The sequence below is a fragment of the Ornithorhynchus anatinus genome, unplaced genomic scaffold (assembly GCF_004115215.2).
Source record: "Ornithorhynchus anatinus isolate Pmale09 unplaced genomic scaffold, mOrnAna1.pri.v4 scaffold_578_arrow_ctg1, whole genome shotgun sequence".
Lineage (NCBI taxonomy): Eukaryota > Metazoa > Chordata > Mammalia > Monotremata > Ornithorhynchidae > Ornithorhynchus > Ornithorhynchus anatinus.
The window spans coordinates 60154-82149 of record NW_024396870.1 but is presented as its reverse complement, the minus strand read 5'-3'; the positions used below and the strand labels follow the sequence as shown (position 1 = coordinate 82149).

The 21996-nt window shown below is 45.2% G+C and overlaps 1 protein-coding gene, 1 non-coding gene and 2 pseudogenes across 3 annotated transcripts; 2 read left to right on the top strand and 2 right to left on the bottom strand.

Annotated features, from left to right (window-relative positions):
* Nucleotides 1–1468: 1468 nt before the first annotated feature.
* LOC114808931 lies at nucleotides 1469–1606 on the bottom strand. Its single transcript, XR_003756687.1, has one exon. It is a non-coding gene; the product is annotated as a small nucleolar RNA SNORA7 (small nucleolar RNA).
* ORNANAV1R-PS3050 (vomeronasal 1 receptor ornAnaV1R-ps3050 pseudogene) lies at nucleotides 3378–4312 on the bottom strand (annotated as a pseudogene).
* ORNANAV1R3034 (vomeronasal 1 receptor ornAnaV1R3034) lies at nucleotides 3383–21141 on the top strand. 2 transcript variants are annotated; one of them, XM_007661833.2, is made up of 2 exons: nucleotides 3383–3518; nucleotides 20211–21141. In XM_007661833.2, the coding sequence occupies exon 2, from the start codon at nucleotides 20236–20238 to the stop codon at nucleotides 21139–21141; it is 906 nt and encodes a 301-aa protein (XP_007660023.1). In that variant the 5' UTR covers nucleotides 3383–3518; nucleotides 20211–20235. The 2 variants fall into 2 exon arrangements, with proteins under 2 accessions (XP_007660023.1, NP_001240355.1); NM_001253426.1 differs by lacking the exon at nucleotides 3383–3518 and having other exon boundaries at nucleotides 20236–21141.
* Nucleotides 11351–11833, top strand: ORNANAV1R-PS3051 (vomeronasal 1 receptor ornAnaV1R-ps3051 pseudogene; annotated as a pseudogene).
* Nucleotides 21142–21996: the final 855 nt, after the last annotated feature.

Genomic DNA, 21996 nt, shown 5'->3' with positions numbered 1-21996 from the left:
GTTAACACAATCACTCATCCTACCCTGCCTTAATTACTATATCACCCTCCTTGCTGATGTCCCAGCCTCCTGCCTCTCCCCACACCAGTTCATACTTACTCTGCTGCCTGGATCATTTTTCTACAAAACATTCAGGATGTGTCTCTCCACCCCTCAAAATATTACAGTGGTTGCCCATTCACTGCCACATCAAACAAAAACTCTGCACCATTGGCTTGAAAGCACTCAATCACCTTGTACTCGCCTACATCACCTTGTTTCTCTCCTACTACAACCCAGCCCACACACATATTACATCACTTCTTTAATGCTAACCTTCTCAATGTACTTCAATCTCATCTCATCTTGATTTCCATCTCTTACCCATGTCCTGCTTCTGCCCTGGAAAGTCCTCCTTCCTCAAATTCGACAAGCAATTACTCTCGCCAACTCCAAAACCTTCTTGAGGGCACTTCTCCGGTAGACTTCTCTAATGTAGCTCCTGACCCTTTCCTCCCTTCCCACTCTCTTCTGCATTACCCTGACTGGAAGTGCAGTCTGTAAGCTCGTTGTGGGCAGGGAATGAGTCTGTTGATTGTTATTCTGTTATACTGTCTCAAGTGTTTAGTACAGTGTCTGCACACTAAACTCAGTAAATCCTCCTGTACTAGGCTTCTGCTTCTCGAGAACAGATTAGTGAAGCCCTTTAGACATCCACTCAACCTCATTCTTTCTCCATAATCTAGGACTGTTTTCCCTGCCTTCTGTTGATGTGTAAGGGTATGATGCAGGAGTGAAGCTGAATCTTTGGTTGCTCCTCCTAGGCTGCCTCCAGAAAATACTCCTACACTGAATGCCAGAGCACTTCCTGCCTGTAAGCAAAGCAAATTCTGCCCCTCTAGACTCTGTCTGTCTCCCCCTGTAGACCATGAGCTCGCTGTGGGCAGGAATGTGTCTGCTTGTTGTTCTATTGTACTCTCCCAAGCATTTGCTTCTTACTACAGTGCTTTGCACACAGTAAGCACTCAATAAATATGATTCATTGAATGAATAAATGAATGAAGATTCCCCCAAAATGAGCTGCCAAAGAGGAACTTTTAATGATGGTAATCATCCAGCCCTTCCCATAATGGCTACTATGCCACTTTTCTTCACAAATGGCCACGTGATGGTAGGTACCCTTTTGTGAAAATGCTACCAGGTTCCTTCTCTCAAAGAGGGTACTGCCAATAGCTATTTCATAGGAGGATTTCTTCTTGTTTTTGTCTTATGCTGTTGAGTTGTGTCCGACACAAAGTAATGCCATGGACACATCTCTCCCAGAATGCCCCACCTCCATCTATAATTGTTCTGGTAGTGTATCCATAGAGTTTTCTTGGTAAAAATTCAGAAGCGGTTTACCATTGCCTTCTTTTGCACAGTAAATCTGAGTCTCCACCCTCAACATCTCCCCCTCCATGCTGCTGCTGCCTGGGATGGGTGAGTTTAGACTTATAGCAGATTGCCTTACACTCGCTGGCCACTACCCAAGCTAAGAATGGAATGGGTAGGCCTCTGCTTGACTCTCCCTCCCATAGTCGATACTGGTAGAGTACTGGAAACTCTCCAGTAGAGACCCTGAGAGGTGCACAGGTGGTTTATTTGTTGGGTGTGAAGTTGGGTCTCTGAGTCAAGACGTTGAGGAGCTTTTTTGAGGAAGCAGCGTGACATTTTTAGACTAGGAGCATCTTTTGGACATCCCACCCCACCTTATGTAGATCTACATTTCCTTTGTCATGGTTCTATAGGCAAATTCTGCTTTATTACATATTTGCTGCACCATTTGACCTCCTTAGTGATTATAAAGAAATATGGATTGCCTCACTTCCAAAATCCTCAAAATATTAGAAAATCATGATCAGCAGAGGGGGTGATTTTCAGGTTTTAGCCTTTCCCTCTTTAATATTTTGAGAGATTTTATGAAATTGCCCCTTGCTTCAACCCCTCCCCAGAAAGCCTTCCTCAATGAAAGGTAAGCTTGAAACAAACAACTTGCAGACAAGAGGATCCAGCAGATGGTGGTGATGTAAGCAGAGATGAAAGGACAGGGACTGCTGGTAACTTGCCCAAGGTCAAAAAGCAGAAAAGGGGCAGATGAGGGATTAGAACTCAGGACTTCCTCTGACTCCCAGGCCTGGGATCTTTCCACTAGGCAATGCTGCATCTTTAATGGAGCATCAATCCCAGGGCAGTAGAAAGACAGCCAAGCAAACAAAAACTTGAAAGAACATTATAGAGCTACAGGACATGATGCTTGTTTTCTAGGAGTATAGAGTGTACTGGAGACAAAGGTTCAATGAATGGTAATTACTGAGTACCTATTGAATGCAGAGCACTGAACTAAGCACTTGAGAGAGGGCAGCCGGGGTAGGAATTATGATCCTTGCTCTCAGGGAATGTGGGAAAGGGCTTGAGTTACTTCCCTCACTAGTTCTGCTACTAAATCCCATGCCTGATTCTGGCCTTTAGGGGCATTTTATACCTGAGCCTTTCCCCATTTCAGGACTTTGAATCCCGTTCTATCCTCCAGCCCTTGAGAGCAATATCCCATCTGTCTTCCCACTGCTGCTGCTGAGCTGTAACTGGGAGTCACAAACATCAAGCATCCTGTTTCTTTCTCCCCTGCAGACTTTGAATGGTTCATTCTCATTGTCTCCCAACCCCACACTGCCACATTTTGGATGTATTGTCTGTCCCATCATATCTGATAGATCAATGATAAAGTGGTCTTTGTGAAAGGTTGGAATCTGGGGACTCAGACCATCCCCCCACCCCCAGACTGGAATGGGTGTCTTGAGAAGAGCCTTGAATACTGAGATCAGAGGTCTCTCAAGGCTGGGAGGTCTCTCAGCGAACTCATCTCTAGAAAGCCAAGGGGCAGTGAGACTGTTGACCCCATTCACAGTTCCATGCAGATCCCCCAACCTCAAGTATCACATCTCATCATTCCTCCATATCTGGGATCCCTGGGCAGTGAGTGTTCAAGCCCATTGGGGTGTGGGGCTCCAGATCTCTCCAAATGAAGAAGCTGTGTGGCCTAGTGGATAGAGCATAGGGCCTGGAAGTCAGAAGACTCTGCCACTGTTTGCTGTGTAACCATGGACAAGTCTCTTCATTTCTCTGTGCCTCAGCTACCTCATCTATAAAATGGGGATTAAGATTGTGAGCCCTATGTGGGGCAGGGACTGTGTCCAATCCAATTACCTTGTATCTACCACAGTGCTTAGTACAATTCTGGCATATACTAAATGCTTAAAAACCCCACAGTTATTGTTCTTATTGTTATTACATCTCACCCTTTCTCTTTTTCCCTCTCTGTTGATGTCACTGTGCAACATCCATCCAGGACATACAACTTCCTTAGGAGCTGGTGTGGAATCTGAGTTGGAAATGGGAGATGTCCTTCTCCCAAACATTCTCATCATCTGGTTACTGTGAATGATCAGAAATGGACTGATGGCCATGAAGGTGAAGGACAATACCTTGGAGTGAGTCACCAGGTGAGGAGATCTTTCCCTCATGTTGACTAAAATGCTCAGCATGACAGTCCCTTGTCCATAAAGGAGAACGTAGAGAGTCACCAAGGTGACTGCATTCTTGGCCGCCCTGACCTTGGGCATCACCCTGGGGGAGCAACCAGATCCACTGAGGTGTTGGACCTGTCGGTGGTGTCTGTGAAAGACAAACACCATGTAGCCACTGGCCGTGCTCATGAGCTCCACAAAAAAGAGGTCCAGCAGGGAGAAGACCACCATGTTTACCATAGTGGTGACTGTAACTGGACTATTGGAGGAACAATATTTAATAATAAATGTCATTTGAATATTGATGAGGTTGCGGGGTCTCTCCAAGTATATCGGTGTAGTTACCTCTATCAGTAGACTGAGGACCCAAGAGAAGAGGCAGGAGGGATGTCTCTGGGTGATTTGGCTTTGACCTCGGCCCACTGGGATGTGCTGGGGCTGATGGTGATGGCCTGGAAGATCCCCAGGAGGCAGGTGGTGGAGATGACAAAGCCCCGGCCCACTCGGTAGAGGTATAAGAGGATTTTACATCCAACCGAATCCAGAAAGTTCTTCAGCCCCCAAGCTGACATGGTCTCTGGGATTTCAAGAGTGAGAAGGTCGATGGTATTAGCCAATGCCAGCTGCACGAGGATTAAATCTGAAGGGTATATCTTGTGGCTGGTAAAGAACACATAAGCACAAACCAGGAGAAGGAAGACATTCCTCCAGAAGCCAATAATGATCTGTAGCAGAAGGAGAATGCCATAAGACATCTCACTAACATCCATTCTCTGGGATTCACAGCAGGAACTTGGTTAGACTTCATCCAAAGGAACGTGGTCTGCAGGATGGGGAGGTTAGAAGTCGCAGTGGCAAGACAAACAAACATTCCCACATAAACACACAACAAAACACAGAAAGACCAGTAGTTCAGGATAATAGTAGTCATAATTATAATTTTGGTAGTTGTTGAGCACTAACTATGTGCCTGACACTGTGCCAAGTGCTGGGGTGGTACAAGCAAATCATGCAGTATATGTGTTTGTATCTATTGGACCTGATATCAAATTGTAAAAATGCACAAATCCCATATTTATTCCAATTGTATTCACATAACCCACCTCTTTGTCAAACTAAAGAAAGAAGGGATCCTATTCTGGACCCACAAAATATTTACCGAATACGGTGGCTGATTGAAAACCACTGGTAATAGAACAAGAGGCCCTGATGTTTGTCCAAGGAGAAGAATCCATCTTAGAGGATCGGGAGGTCTGAGCTCCAGACCTAGACCGCCTGCCAGTGCCAAAGGTGTAGGATTCTGACTAGAGAATCAGGCATTCCACTAAAGCATTCCAAGAGTTGGACATGTATCGTGGATTATGAGAACAATAGCGAGTAGAGTTGGGCAACAAAGAGGTTCAGTGGCTCCAAAGGCTGTTGGGTCACAGAACTATAGCCCAGAATTAGCACTGTGCTGAAGTTAACAGATCCTGAATGTCAATCACCTTTCCGTGACCTTCAGTGAATCATATTGTAGGTACATGAATTGATCACTTTGTGTTTTCTGAAACTCAGCCTCAGCATGTATGGGTATTGGTTTATTATTCCATTAATAATTCCCTTTACATTGTTTTCTCTGTAAATTAGGCCTATTTTTTCATAGGAGGATTTTACCACCAGTGATATAGTCTCCCTCTCCTATAATCAATACCTTACCATTGGAGGGAGAGTTTACAGATCCCGGTGAAGCTTAGAGCTATTCCATTGAGAGTTCCTCTCACTAGGGTTACCCATAATGGAAAGGTCTAAGCTGAAGCATTCGACAAAATTGATTCACCTCTGCTGATATGGGAAAGAGTCCAAGGTGGATGATCAAATGATTAAATTGTTGATCAAAGAAAATGGAAGAGACTCAAGTTTTTTCTGCGCAGAAGCAATGGTAAAACACATCTGTATTTTTACCAAGGCAACTCTAAGGATACACATACCAGAATGACTGCAGATATAGTGCGGGAAGATGAGTCCCTCAAGTCAGAAGGTACTCAGCGAGCTACTGGGGTTGAGCAGATGAAGTCTCAGAACATCATGGGTATTTATGATGTGGCCAAAATAGAACCTTCGGGACCTTCAGTCGCTGATGTTGCTGTACAAGAAATAGGTATCCGAAGCTGTAAAGGTACCCTGAATATTGGAACATGGAGTATGAACCAAGGAAAGCTGGAAATACTCAAGAATGAAATGACCCAGTTGAAGATCGACATCCTAGGAATAAGTGAACTGAAATGGACTGGTATTGTGTATTTCCATTCCAATGAGCACAGTAGCTATTAATCTGCTCATGCTGAAAAAAAGAAGAAATGGTATAGTGGTAAATTTGACATAGAACTTACTATGACAGTTACTGGGTATAATGATGTCAATGATATCTGTTAGATTCAGAGGAAAACAATTCAGTATAAGAGTACTTGAGGAGTATTCCCCAATAACAGGTGCAGAGCAAGAAGTAGATTTTACAGTGAAGTCCAGAGATAAAAACTGCAAGCAAGATGTGTTGGTGATCACTGAGGATTGGAATGCAAAAGTTAGTAATGGAATGGAAATGAAGGTTGTTGGAAAATATGGCCTTGGAAATAAGAATCAAGCTGGAAACTGACTTAATGATTTCTGTGAATCAAATGACTTTTTCACTGCCAATACCTTCTCATCCAGATTGGCCCCCACCAATGGCTTCAGGGCCCCAAAGAGACTGAGGCTGTGGCCCCCAGCCCCCTGCCCTCTGTTCTCTAAGGGCAGACTGAGGAGCCACTGCAGGGGTATTGAGCCTTCTCAGACGGAGCCCCCCTTTTCCTCTGCTCTTTCTTCCCTCCCTATTGCCCCTATTCCCTCTCTCTGTCCTACCCCCCCCACAACACTTGTACATATTTGTACAGATTTGTTATTCTATATATTTTATTAATTATATGTATATATCTATAATTCTATTTATCTATTTTGATGCCATTGATGCGATCTACTTGTATCTTGTTATCCGTTTCCTTCTTCTAGACTATGGGCCTGTTGTTGGGTAGCGATTGTCTCTATCTGTTGCTGAATTGTACTTTCCAACTGCTTAGTACAGTGCTCTGCACACAGTAAGAGCTCAATAAATAAGATTGAATGAACCCAGTGGACATCTTTGGAGATCAAATAACAGTGGTCACCTGCCAATTGTGAGGAGTAAAATCGGGCTGATTTGGGATGTTGGATGTGGGGGGAAGATGTTACTATGGAGAGCGTGGTTGAGACTAAGGATCTTTACTGAGTTTTTGAATTCTAGGGTGCACACAAAAGACACTCAGTAAATACTCTGGATCGATTGCCTGTTTGCTTCATTGCTTGGAGCCTTTGGAGGTCGCTTCCAACCCACCCCACATTCTGGAGCCTCTGGTCTGTGGAAGGAAAAAAAAAACACACGACAGAGATTTAGTAGATTAGCAACTCAGCCCTCCCCATTGTCTGCACTCTTCATTCCAGCTGAGACCCGAGATCCAGTCCCCTATTCAACTCTCATCTTCTCCCAGTCCAGTCATTTCAAAAAAGTCCCAAGCCCAACACACACATCCTGCTCTGCTGTACATCATGTGTATGCAGTCCCCTGGTCCTAAAAGAAAAAAGAAGAGAGAGAGAAGTACCTCTGTCCTACTCACCTGTTCTCCACTCTCCTGTTGGCTGGGTAGGCAGCTTGCTGAATTCTGACAGGTTGGGGCTAAGGCAGCATTTATCAGCTACTTTCCTCATTTCTCTCGTCCCTTAGGGAATGAATGTTGTGTGTGCGTGTATGAGTGACTTGCCGAGGAGTAATCAGCTCTGACACTCGGCGGTATCTCAGCCTGGTATCAAACAACCCAAAAGTCTCCACACTAATTAGCTGTTAGTAATTGCACTGGAGTCATTCAATGGCATTAGAAGGTGAAGGAACAGGAAGTAATTTGGGGATGCAAATACAAATTAAGGAATCTATTCTTTACCTGCAGTATCACTCAATAATGTTCCCATTCTGAAGATCTGAGCTACTGATTATCTCTATGCTTTCCTTAAAATCCTGGAAACAACAACCACAAAAGAATAACTGCAACAATAACAATGATAACAAAACTAATAATAATAGTGATGCTTTTTATTAATCACTGACTTTAACAAATCACTGGAACAAATACAGACTTTTCAGATTGGACATTGTCCTTGTCACACCTGGAGCTCACAGTTTAAGACAGAGGAGTGACAGGAATCTTCTCCTTTCTTAATAAATGAAGAAACTGAAGCACAGAGAGAATAAGTTTCTCTTCCTTAATCACACAACAGGGATTGAACCTTGACTAGAATCCTGGTCTCCCAAATTCCAGTCTTGGGCTCTCCCCTCTAGGTTACACTGTGTTCCCCCTCTGTGATCTAGGGGTACACTTGCTGGCAAGGTTCTTGACTGGGGAGGGAGATAGGGTGCTTTTGTGGTATTTGTTAAGCCCCTACTTTACGTTAAGCACTGTTCAAATGACACACAGATCTGCATTTCTGCCCCTGTCCTCTCCCCCTCCCTTCAGGCCCATATCTCCTCCTGCCTCCAGGACGTCTCTACCTGGATGTTTGGCTGCCACCTAAAACTCAACATGACCAAAACTGAGCTCCTCATCTTCCCTCCCAAGCCCTGTCCTCTCCCTGACTTCCCTATCACCGTGGATGGTGTGACCATCCTTCCCGTCTCTCAGGCCTGCAACCTCGGTGTCATCTTTGACTCGGCTCTCTCGTTTACCCCACACATCCCATCTGTTACCAAGACCTGCCGGTCTCACCTTTATAATATCGCCAAGATCCGTCCTTTCCTCTCCACCCAAATGGCTATCTTACTGCTACAGGCTCTTGTAATATCCCGGCTAGATTACTGTGTCAGCCTGCTCTCTGATCTCTCTTCCTCCCCCTCTCCTCATTCCAGTCTATTCTTCCCTCCGCTGCCCGGCTCTTCTTCCTGCCGAAAGGCTCTGGGCATGTGACTCCCCTTCTTAAAAACCTCCAGTGGTTGCCTATCAACCTCCGCACAAAACAAAAACTTCTCACTCTAGGCTTCAAGACTCTCCATCACCTTGCCCCTTTCTACCTCTCCTCCCTTCTCTTTTTCTACTGCCCACCCCGCATGCTCTGCTCCTCTGCCGTCCACCTCCTCACCATCCCCCGTTCTCTCCCATCCAGCTGTCGACCCCTGGGCCACGTCCTCCCCCAGTCCTGGAATGCCCTCCCTCCTCACCTCCGCCAAACTAATTCTCTTCCCCTCTTCAAAACCCTACTTAAAGCTCACCTCCTCCAAGAGGCCTTCCCAAACTGAGATCCCCTTTTCCCTCTGCTCCCTCTACCCCCCCTTCACTTCTCTGCAGCTAAAACCTCTTCTCCTCCCTTTCCCTCTGCTCCTCCCCCTCTCCCGTCCCATCCCCTCAGCACTGTACTCGTCCACTCAACTCTATATATCTTCATTACCCTGTTTATTTTGTTAATGAGATGTCCATCACCTTGATTCTCTTTATTTGCTATTGTTTTAATGTGATGTTCCTCCCCTTGATTCTATTTATTGCCATTGTTCTTGTCTGTCTGTCTCCCCCGATTAGACTGTAAGCCCGTCAAAGGGCAGGGACTGCCTCTATCTGTTACTGATTTGTACATTTCAAGCACTTAGTACAGTGGTCTGCACATAGTAAGCGTTCAATAAATACTATTGAATGAATGAATGAATGAATGATCATGGGTTCATTCTGATTGCCAGGCTTGTGCTTTATCCACTATGCCAAACTACTACCAATTCAGTTGGTAGACATGAGCCAATGAACCTCATACTTCTAGGATGAGTAATTCCTATCTAGGGCCATTTAGTAGTGGTAGCAGGATTTACTGGACACCTACTGGATGCAGTGCATTGTACTAGCATGATGTAGTGCCTAGAGCATAAGTCTGGGAATCAGAAGGCCATCGGTTCTAATTCCCACTATGCTGCTTGTCTGTTGTGTGACTGTGGCAAGTCTCATCTTTTCTCTGCACCTCAGTTTCCTCATCTGTAAAATGGGGATTGAGACTGGCAGCCCTATGTGGGACAGGAACTATGTCCAAACAAATTTTCTTGTCTTCACCCCAGTGCTTATAACAGTGTCTGGCCCAAAGTAAGTACTTAACAAATACCATGATTAATATTATCATTATTATCATCATTATTATTACTAAGCACTTGGGAAGTACAAAACAAAGAGGTGGAACATTCCCTGACCACAAGGAGCATCCACTTCATAGGGAGGGACAGACAGCTTCAGGATCCCTAGCTAGTCTGAGACTTCTTATCAGGAACTCCATGTAGCCCAAACCAAGGAAGGTCACAGAGCAAGCTGAGACCATTTCAACCAATGAAAGGTGATGGGTATGTTGGAGGGGCTTGGGATGAAGAGGGGGATTACTTCCTCTTATTTGTAAATTATTTTAGGATTGTCTCACCTAAAGGATTGCAGTCTTCTTATGGCAGGGATCATATCTTGATCTTCATTTGTTCTCCCAGTTGTTAGTGCAGCATCCTCACCATTTTAGGTGCTCAGTCAATTCCACTGATTGACCGAAGAGATGGGATGGAACCTGAAGTTGTAATGTTTGGGGCTTAGCCAGTTTCCTAAAGCTTTCACAAGTTGACCCAATGCTTCATGCTGTTATTAGCAGTTTAGCTCAGTGATCCATCCATCCACTACTGGGTCACTACAGTGGTCCATTTAGTCTAATACTCTAGCCCCACAAGGGCTGAAGGATATTTAAAGGAACCATGTGATGGGCACACTCTTTGATAGCTAATAAACATACTTGTTGAGGATGCTAATGGTGGTGGATATCACCACAATCAGTTGTGGCAAGAGGAAGTTGAGATAGACACCAGAAAGCACTTTCTGACCATTAGGTTACACAGCAGACAAGCAGAAGAGCAGGGGTTAGAACCCAGGTCCTCTGACTTCCAGGCCCATATTTTGTCCACTAGACTACTCTGCTTTGCATTGTGTATTTGCTTCATTCCCTCAATGGGAATTGATTCTCTTCCAAACGACCCTAAAATACCTGATCCCTTCTGAGCTTTTCTGGAAGCTTTCAACATGGATGAGGGAGTTGCCACCAGAGGGAAACTGTGTAGATGGGGGCTGCAGTCAGACTGGGACCTCTAGACTGAAAGCTTACTGTGGACAGGGATTGTGTCTGTTTATTGTTATATACTCTCCCAAGCCCTTAGTACAGTACTCTGCACAAAGTAAGCACTCAATAAATACAATTGGCTGACTGACTGAATCGGATTAAGGATTCCTGGGTCTCTCCCAGCTCTGATTGCCCCTGCAGTCAGAATGTAAGCTCCTTAAGGGAAAGGACTGTATTATTTGCCTCTAAAGTATGCTCTTAAGAGCTTAGCACAGTGTTCTGAACACAGCAGGTGCTCAATCAGTACTATTAGATTGTAAACTCCTTGAGGGCAGGGATCAAGTCTGTTACTTCTTGTACTCTCCCAAGTTCCTGGTACAGTGCCCCTCAATAGGTGCTCACTCAATTCTAATGATTTAGGAGTGTGGAGTCAGAGAGGCCATTCCAGGCTCTGCCACTGATGGGCGGTAGAGGCCTACTTGAGCTTCCAGTCTCAAGAGGAACTGCAGCATATCCGGTGCCTGACATTAGCAATTCTTTGGTTACTGGCTTGAGGCCTAGAGGTGTAAACATGCACCTAATAATAAAGATAATAATAATTATGGTATTGGTTAAGTGCTTACTATGTGCCAAGCACTGATCTAAGCACTAGCCAGGCTGTCACCATCAGCCCCAGTACCTACCGGTGGGCAGGAGTCAAATCCAAACTGCCCGAGTGCATTATTTCCTCCTGCCTCCTCTCCTAGGTCCTCAATCTGCTGATAGATGTCACTACACTCATATATATTTCAGGCCCGCTGAACAGTACCAGAAATACAGTACTTCTGAATTACTGCTCTTCTGTCAGTGACACTGCAGGAATCACCTTGGTCAATGCAATGGTGCTTTCTCTGCAAGATCTCTTTTTCGTGGGAATCATGAGTGTGGCCAGCAGCTACATGGTGTTTGTCTTGCAAAGACACCACCGGCCGGTCTGCCACCTCCATGGGCCAGGATGCTCCCTCAAGGAGATGCCCAGGGTCAGAAGGGCCAAGAGGGTCATCGCCCTCATCACCCTCTATGTCCTCCTCTATAGTAGGGATGCAGACACGATAAACAATTTGCTCAAGAGAAGAGAAATTATTCCAAGTTAGTCAGCAGCCACTTGGTTTTGACATTCACCCTCTCAGCCTTCAGTCTGTTCCTATTGAGTCACAGTAACCAGAGGATGGGAATGTTCCGAAAGAGAAAATCACCCATTTCCAATGCCGATGGCATCCCAAGTCCCAGAGATAGCATGTTCTCCCCTCCCATCACTCCACAATAAAACCCAGGTGGGAGGAGACAGGAATCAGGGGAAGCAAACAGACCAGAGATTCCCCAGAGGCATCTATCTGTGTCCCTCACTGTCCATTCCCATATATATTGATCTCTGAACTTCTCTGGAATCATAATGGCTTCAAAGTGCTCACCATTCATTCATTCATTCAATAGTATTTTTTAGCGCTTACTATGTTCACAGCACTGTACTACTAAGCGCTTGGAATGTACAATTCAGCAACAGATAGAGACAATCCCTGCCCAATGACGGGCTTACAGTGGACACTCCACTACTTCTCTCCATCTTGACCTCCTTTCTCCAGGTTCCTGTAACTCTTTTCCAAATGGCCAGTTCCTTGGAGTGAATAAGGATTCGTGCCTTCTGTGTGACCTTAGACAAGTCACTTCACGTCTCTGTGCCTCAGTTACCTCATCTTTAATTTGGGAATTGAGATTGTGAGTCCCACGTGGGACAGAGACTTTGTCCAACCTGATTTCTTTGCATCCATCCCAGCACTTAGCACAGTACCTGGTACATAGTAAGCACTTAACAAATACCACTATTATTATTATCATTTGGTAGATCAGCATGCAGTGCAGGAAAAGAAGCATCTTCTGGTATTGCCAACTTGGATGTTGCCTTCATTGGTTCTCAGTTGCCCCAAACAGAGATGGAGGAACCAGGATTTGCCCTGCATCCCAGTAGTTCCATTCCTCTTCTGGAATAAAACTTAGACTGTAAAATCCCTATATCCCCGTTAGACTGTAAAGGTTGTCAAGCAAAAATATCACATCTTACAACTTTACTGTCCTTTCCTAAGTGCATAGTACAATGCTCTCTGCAAACAGTGCGAGCTTAATCAATACTTTTTGATTGTAAGCTTCTTGAAGGCAGGTATCAGTTCTTCTAATTCCACTGGATTCTCCCAAGCCCTTAGTACAAGGCTGTATACTTAATAGGTATATACTATATACAATTATTATTACCACTAGGACACACATTCACATTTGCAAAAAGTACTATTGATCCTTTCCAGAAGAGAAGGAATAGATCTACTCTTGTGAAGAGCTGTACTAGGCTCTTAGGAGAGTACAATAGACTAGAACTGACAGTTAATGTTCCCTGCCCATGAGTTTACAGTCCAGAGAGGAGTAATAAGGCAGACAGTGTGAACTGCAGGACCTTTTGTTAAGAGGTGAACACTTTACTTGAGCTGTGAACCATATTTCTGACTTGATAACCTTTCTCTCAAGTGTGGTTCCTTCTAACAAGACATCATTTCACAAACCATCAACACTTCAGGGATATGGTTCCTCCTCATGATTTTTCAATCTCTCAGCTGTGTGGTCCCGTTTATGATGACATCAACTCATAAGCAGTAGTAATACTTGTAGTAATAGTACTAGTTGTAATAGTATTTTGTGAGTGCTCATTATGCGCAGAGTACTGTAAGTAGCACTGGGAGAGAATACACACATGGGAATTAGACAAGGTCCCTGTCCCTCGGGGGGCTTACAATCTAAGGGGTAAGTGGGAAGAAGGGAATTGAGATAAATGCATCAGAAGTGATGAAACATTAAAACGAAATGAACCAATGTGCAAAATAGGCTCAGAATCTTGCTGTGGATGGAGTATTCGAGTGCACACAAGAGCAGCTTTTATCCTGGCCCTGGTGCACATGACACATGCTGGGAAAAAGGCCCGTCGGTGGCAGGAGGGAAGGCAGAGGGGTTTTTAAGGTATTTGGTAAGGATTTACTATTTGCAAAGCATTGTACCAAGCACTGTGGTAGACACAAGCTAATCAGGTTGGTCACAGTTCATGTCCAATTTGGGGCTCACAGTCTTAATCCCTATTTCATAGTTGAGATAATGGGAACGGAGAGGTTAAGTGACTTTCCCAAGATCACACAGGTGGCAAGGAGCAGAGCTAGGATTAAAGCCTGGGTCCTCTGACTCCTAGGCCCATGCTTTTTTCACTAGGCCACACTGCTTCTTCATGGTTACAACGGTGCATTTCCTGACAGCATTGGAGGTGTCTAAAAATGTAGGGGAGCTGTTTTATCCCTGCTGGGAGCAGGGATCCTTGTTGGAAGGGAGGGATGGAAGCTGTCATCACTCAGAGACGTTGTCTCTCCTCAGAAGACTTCAGCTCATGAGCTGTCAAACACTCAGAAGTGGGATCCCTCCTCCTATAATATCATTTTATGAACTGTCAATCACCCAGATGTGTGGCACTCACTCAAGGAGTGACTGTCACCCTACTATCAGCTGAACCTCAGTCAATTCAAAGGGAGGAACTGGGCAAAATCGGTCAGAAGAAGGGTTAAGTTTCCCAGCAGACAGAAAGTGGAGGTCTCTTCTGCTTGGCCCTGACTTCGGAACAGACCTAAGCTAGGGCCCTAGCTTGTTGCTCTCGTTCTGAATGGAGACAGCCACAAGGAGGGAAAGTCATGTGAGGAGTGGGAAATCCCTAGATCAAATTGAGGACCTCATAAAGGACTGACTGTGTTTAGTCCAGGATTTGAGGTTTCAAATTTGTTTGTTGTTGTTTTTTCATGGTATTTGCTATATGCCAGGTACTGTACTATACGCTGGAGTAGATACAAGATAATCAGGTTGAACATACAGTTCACGTGACACATTTAGCTCATAATCTTAGTCAGAGAAGCAGCATGGCTCAGTGGAAAGAGCACGGGCTTTGGAGTCAGAGGTCATGGGTTCGAATTCTGATCGGCCACTTGTCAGCTGTGTGACTTTGGGCAAGTCACTTAACTTCTTTTTGCCTCAGTTACCTCATCTGTAAAATGGGGATTAAGACTGTGAGCCCAACGTGGGACAACCTGATTCCCCTGTGTCTCCCCCAGCGCTTAGAACAGTGCTTGGCACATAGTAAGCACTTAACAAATACCAAAATTATTATTATTATTGTTAGTCCCCATGTTTCAGATGAGGAAATTGAGGTACAGAGAAAGAGAGTGGCTTGCCCAAGTCACACAGCAGACAAGTGGCAGAGCCAGGGTTAAGACCCCAGGCCATCTGACTCCCAAGCTCATGCTCTATCCAATAGGCCACGCTGATTCTCATTTGCTATTGCTTACTACTCATTTCTCACCCTTATTGTTGCTGTGAATAAAGTTCATCCTCCATGGCAAAGGAGACCAAAGTTTATGATTTGATATTTTTGTCCCAATAGCAAATTTAGGAATATTTCTTTCTTCTACAAAAAGGGGAGGCTGTGAATTATATCATTAGTGAACCCAGCATGGCTCAGGGGAAAGAACATGGGCTTGGGAGCCAGAGGTCGTGGGTTCTAATCCCTGCTCTGTCACTTGTCAGCTGTGTGATCTTGGGCAAGTCACTTAACTTCTCTGTGCCTCAGTTACCTCACCTATAAAATGGGGATTAAGACTGTGAGCCCCACGTGGGACAACCTGATGACCCTGTATCTACCCCAGTGCTTATAACAGTGCTTGGCACATAGTAATAAGGACTTTAAATACAATTATTATCATCATCATTATTATTATTATGAGGGAGAGTTATTTTGGGGCACGTGGAGATGGTATCGGTTGTCTTCCCCCACAGAGATATGGATCCAGAGGGTACAGGACTAGAACCACAACCCTAAAACTTTCCTGTATCTCTTGTAGTGTCTTTCCCCCTTTCTACATTGGAAACCCATTTTTTATGGTATTTTGTGGTATTTCTTAAGCACTTACTATTTGCCAGGCACTGTACTCTACAGTGAGGTAGATATGAAATCATCAGGTTAAACACATTTCCTGTCTCACACAGAGCTCACAGTCTTAATCTCCATTTCACAGATGAGGTAACTGAGGCCCAGAGAAGTCAAGCGACTTGCCCCAGGTCACACAGCCAATGAAAGGTGGAGCCAGGATTACAACCCAGGTTATCTGACTCCCAGTCTTGTGCTTTTTCCACTAGAACATGCTGCTTCTCTATATTTTCCCTTGAGTGCAGGGATAATGTATCTATTTTTCTCTCCCTGTCTCTCTGTCTCTCTCTCTCTATATAAACTAACTATTGTTTTATATATATACATATATACATAAATTAACTATTGTATTTCCCAAGGGTTTATATGGGCAGAATACAGAACTGGATGGGCCATGGGTTTGAATGGCTTTGATTTGAAGTTTATGTTGGAAAAGGCAGCCTGCACTCCAGAGACAGCTGATATCTTAGTAGAACTGGGTCTACTGGTTTCTGTAGAGTGTACTGATAAAACTGACCTTGCCTCCAAGGTATCTCCCACAACTCCATTCACAGCAGGTAGTTGTGAGAAAAACCATCAAGTCTCACAGCTGGTGGGCAGCAGGGAGGGGAGTCTGGGCATTTCCAGAGATGTCTCAGTGTCAGAGCAGATTAGTGCCGAGCGAGTCACTCACACACACACACACACACATCACTCCCTAAGGGAGGGTAAGCAGCTGATAAATGCTGCCTCAGCTTTGTCCTGCCACAGTCTGACTGCTCATGAGCTGCCCTCCCAGTCTGCACAAGCAATGGAGATGGGTAAGTAGGATGGAGCCATCCCTCTATGTAAGCAGGGGTTTCAGGGTCAGGGTCTAATGGGGAGGTTTCACTGGGAGACAGGATAAAGTAAGTGTAATAATAATAATTAGAAAGACCTCTGACTCCCAAGCCTGTGCTCTTACCACTAAGCTACACTGCTTCTCGAAGTAAAGTCAAGTGACTTGATCAAGAACACACAACTGTCATGTGGATTAGAACCCAGGATATCTGACTCCCAGTCTGGTATTCTTTCTACTAGGCTACACTTAGCAGGCTTCAGTGAGAGGCTGGGGAGATGCAGACACCAGGATCATGGGGTTTTAACAGGAAATTGTTTCTCCAGTCCAGTGGCTTGGCCGGGGCAGGATCAGAGTCTGAATGCAGAGGACTTACTGGGAGAAGTGATCTGGGTGCTGGGATTGCTGAGAAGTTGGGAATTGCCAGATGCTTGGGTAATAATTGTTGAACAAGAGTTTGAGTCTCCAGCCTAACATCTGGTCTGTGAAGTTCAGCACGGGATGGGCTGAGATTGGATGGATTGGGATGTGGATTATATAATTAGTTTCCCTTTTGATTGTCCTGGGTTCCCTGTCTATTCAGGGCTTTCTCCTGAGGCTCCCAAAGTGGGAGACAGAAAAAGTTCTCTCAAAATAGTGGCTGGGAGCAGGTTCTCTCAGGGCATAAGAGTCTGGACCCAGTGGAGCCTTCCCTGGCTCTCACCTTACTGAATCCTGGTGTCGGGGTTGAGTGCCCCGATCTCCTGGGCAAGTCGGGACAGCAGGGGATTGGGAAGTGGGAAAATTCTGGTTCCTGGCTGGAGCTCTGGGGAGGAATGGAGAGCCCAATATCACCCAGTCTTCTCCAGTCTTCTCCCAGAGCTCTCTTCCATTCCAGAACATTCAACACATTTATAATAATGTCTGTCTTCCCCTTTAGACTCTAAGTCTGTAGTGGGCAGGAACTGTGTCTCTTATGGATATATTGTACTCTCTCAAGTACTTAGTGCAGTGTTTTGCACACATTAAGTGTTCAATAAATATGACTGAATGAATGAATGGTGGATTCAGCATAGGGTAGCCTCATTGGCCCCAGAGCTATTGACCTTCTAATGGCTACAGGTCATTTTAGTCTATTCCCATCCTCGGTTCCTGCAGAGAATGAAGTTTACCTGGTGGAAGAAACATGGTGTAATCGATGGAGCACAGTCCTGGAAGTCAGAAGGGTGTGAGTTCTAATCCAGGCTCTGCCACTTGTCTGCTGTGTGGCCTTGGACAAGACACTTCACTTCTTCGTCCCTCAGTTACCTCATCTTTAAAATGGGGTTTGCGACTCTAAGCTCCAAGTGGGACAGAACTGTGTCCTACCCAATTGGCTTGTTTCCACCCCATCACTTAGTACGGTACCTTGCACATAGTAAGTACTTAACAAATACCACAATTATTATTGTTACCCAACTTATTCCTATTAATCATAATAGTGACATTTGTCAAGAACTTATTTGTTAAGCGCTGGGGTAGATTAATAAATAACAGTTGCAATATTTGTCAAGCATTTATTATGTGCCAAGCACTGTATTAAGCAGTAAATTCAGGATAATCAGATCCCACATGGTGCTCACAGTCTAAGTAGAAAGGATAGCCGGTATTGAATCCCCATTTTGCAGATGAAGGAACTGAGCTCAAAGAAGTCAAGTGACTTGCCCAAGGTCACAGAGCGAGCAAGTGGCAGAGCGGTGACTAGAACCCACATGTCCTTACTTTCAGGCCCAAGCTGTTTCCAGTAGGCCAAGTTGCTTTTCATTTACCAATCTCTTGCTCAAGCCCGAGGAATCCTCCTCACTTAGTGCTCTTTTTTTTAGTAAAATAATAGTAGTATAAAATGTATTAATTGCAGAAGAAGGCCATGGTATACAACTTCTATATTTTTACGAGAAAAAACTTTATGGATACACAAGCCAGAACAAGGCGAAGGTAGGACGCTTTGGAGAAATTTGGTCCAGGGAGTTGCTGTGAATCAGGCTTTTCATGGGACCCTGGAAAATGGCTGGCTAACATGGATGGCAAAGGCCGGAGTAGCTTCTGAGGTAACCACAACTGAATGTCACGACACTATAACGTACCACTGGCATTGTGCGGTGATCACTTCCAATGTCAAATGGTTCCTGCACACATCAAGTGCCTTCATGTGCACTTTGTTGTATGGTGTACCCCCTCATGACAGCTCTCTTGCACTCTGTGCCCTGGTGGGAACACAGCAGGCAGGGATGAGAGAACACAAGTGGCATCATTGCTGAATTGTATTTTCCAAGCACTTAGTACAGTGCTCTGTGCACAGTAAGTGCTCACTAAATACTATTGAACAAATGAATTGCACAAACCATCAGAGCTGGAAGCAAGTCTTTGGTCGTAGCCCCCAGCTAAGAGGGAGACTTGTTAAGGAATCAAATCCCAAGGTTCTGCTACCTTGGTAGCCAAAGGCAAACCTATTCATTCATCCATTCATTCATTCAATAGTATTTATTGAGCGCTTACTATGTGCAGAGCACTGTACTAAGCGCTTGGGATGAACAAGTTGGCAACAGATAGAGACAGTCCCTGCCGTTTGACGGGCTTACAGTCTAATTGGGGGAGATGGACAGACAAGAACAATGGCATTAAATAGGGTCAAGGGGAAGAACATCTCGTAAAAACAATGGCAACTAAATAGAATCAAGGCGATGTACAATTCATTAACAAAATAAATAGGGCAATGGAAATATATACAGTTGAGCGGACGAGTACAGTGCTGTGGGGGAGGGAAGGGAGAGGTGGAGGAGCAGAGGGAAAAGGGGAAAAAGAGCGTTTAGCTGCGGAGAGGTAAAGCGGGGGTGGCAGAGGGAATAGAGGGAGAAGAGGAGCTCTGTCTGGGAAGGCCTCTTGGAGGAGCTGAGTTTTAAGTAGGTTTTGAAGAGGGGAAGAGAATCAGTTTGCCGGAGGTGAGAAGGGAAGGCGTTCCAGTACCGCGGGAGGACGTGGCCCAGGGGTCGACGGCGGGATAGGCGAGACCGAGGGACGGTGAGGAGGTGGGCGGCGGAGGAGTGGAGCGTGCGGGGTGGCTGGTAGAAAGAGAGAAGGGAGGAGAGGTAGGAAGGGGCAAGGTGATGTAGAGCCTTGAAGCCTAGAATGAGGAGTTTTTGTTTGGAGCGGAGGTTGATAGGCAACCACTGGAGTTGTTTAAGAAGGGGAGTGACATGCCCAGATCGTTTCTGCAGGAAGATGAGCCGGGCAGCGGAGTGAAGAATAGACTGGAGCGGGGCGAGAGAGGAGGAAGGGAGGTCAGAGAGAAGGCTGACACAGTAGTCTAGCCGGGATATAACGAGAGCCTGTAGCAGTAAGGTAGCCATTTGGGTGGAGAGGAAAGGGCGGATCTTGGCGATATTGTATAGGTGAAACCGGCAGGTCTTGGTAACAGATAGGATGTGTGGGGTGAACGAGAGGGACGAGTCAAGGATGACATCGAGATTGCGGGCCTGAGAGACGGGGAATCTAAGTAGACACACTTGGTTAGGAAAGGCAGCTGACCTACCTTGTAAATGAGATTGTAATGTGGTTATCCTTAGGAACTCTCAAAAGTCAGCTTCTTTCCATCTCGCTCTCATTCATGCTCTTTCATGCTTCCTCTCTCTCCCCCTAGGTTGCTCCAAAGAGAGATCAGGAGAATGAATGTCACCGAGAATGTCTCTGAGATCTTTATTCTGCTACAGCTCAGCACCGGCATCTCAGGGAATGTATTCCTCCTGCTGCTTACTATCCACACAGTCTCCACCAGCCACTGGTCCAACTCCTCTGATCTAATCTATGCACAACTGTTTTTGACAAACAATCTCATTCTTCTCACAGGGAATATCCCAGGCATTGTGTTTATCTTGGGGCTGTGGAATTTCTTGGATGGTGCTGGGTGTAAACTCCTTATTTATGTTCATCGAGTGGCTTGGAGTCTTGCCATCTGCACCATCTGCCTCCTGAGTGTCTTCCAGGCCATTACCATCAGCCCTAGCACCTCCCAGTGGGCAGGAATTAAAGTCAAATTGCCCAAGTGCATCATCCCCTGTTTCCTCTCCTTCTGGGTTCTCAGTCTCCTGATAGATGTTTCTGCACCAATATATATTATATGCCCCCAGAATAGCACCAGGGATCAATATACATTTATATTGAAGCACTGTTCCTTAGTCAATAGTGCAGAAACTTTATTAATAAATACTTGTGTGATTTCTTTCAGGGACCTTATCTTCATGGGGCTCATGGGCACGGCTAGTGGCTATTTGGTATTTGTCCTGTGCAGACACCACTGGCGGGTCCGACACTTCCATGGGTCTGGCTGCTCCCCTAGGGCGATACCTGAGATGCAGGTGGCCAAATATGTAATCGTCCTGATGGCCCTGTACCTTCTTCTTTATGGTCTGGAGACATTCATGTTGACTGCTTTCTTGAACATGAGAAACAAATCTCTGCGGGTGACAACCAACATAGATCTGTCAATCCCCTTCTCTGTAATCAGTCTATTCCTGGTGATTCACAGCAACCGGAGGATGAGAACCTGTGGGAAAAGGAAATCCCACTCCTAAAATGGATTCCACCCTGCATCCTAGAAAATATTCTCTCCTCCTGAACATTAGGGAGAATTTAGAGGGTTGAGGACCAAGAGAGGTATGGAACTGCCTAAGGAATAGAGCCATGTAATCCCATGGAGCTTCAGTGAAAGTTAATAATAATAACATCGTTATTTGTTAAGCGCTTACTATGGGCATAGCACTGTTCTAAGCGCTGGGGTAGACACAAAGTAATCAGGTTGTCCAACGCGAGGTTCACAGTCTTAATCCCCATTTTACTGATGAGGTAACTGAGGCACAGAGAAGTTAAGTGACTTGCCCACAGTCACACAGCTGACAAGTGGCAGAGTCAGGATTCAAACCCATGACCTCTGTACCCCAAGCCCGTGCTCTTACCACTGAGCCACGCTGTCTCTTGTTCCAGTGATTATAAGGATTGGAAATTGTTGGTCGATTAATTGATAGCATTCATTGAGTGCATACTCTGTAGTTCGCTGGACTAGATGTTTGGAAAAGTTCAATAAAGTGGTTAACACAATCCCTGCCCTCAAGGAGTTTAGAATATACTGGAATCTAGACATTTCACTGCAATCTGGCCTCTGTCGTGTATGCTCTCTCTGGGCCTTAGTTTACTCTTCTTCGAATGAGATAAGGAAGGGCTTGAGAGCTTCTGGTACTGGATGCAGCCTCCACATCTCCAGATCTTAATCTTCAGGATCATCGTGGATCCACCGAGACTGAGATCCTTGAGAGGGATCTTGGAGTGGATGTATTCAAGGTAGTCGCGGACCAGCAGTTGAAGCACTGCTTGAAATTTATCATGATGCTCCTGCACAACTTTGAATCCTGCTGACAACAGACTCCTGCATC

Excerpts from the sequence above, each read along its gene's own strand:
- ORNANAV1R3034 (XM_007661833.2), top strand. The coding sequence starts at position 20,236 with ATGAATGTCACCGAGAATGTCTCTGAGATCTTTATTCTGCTACAGCTC.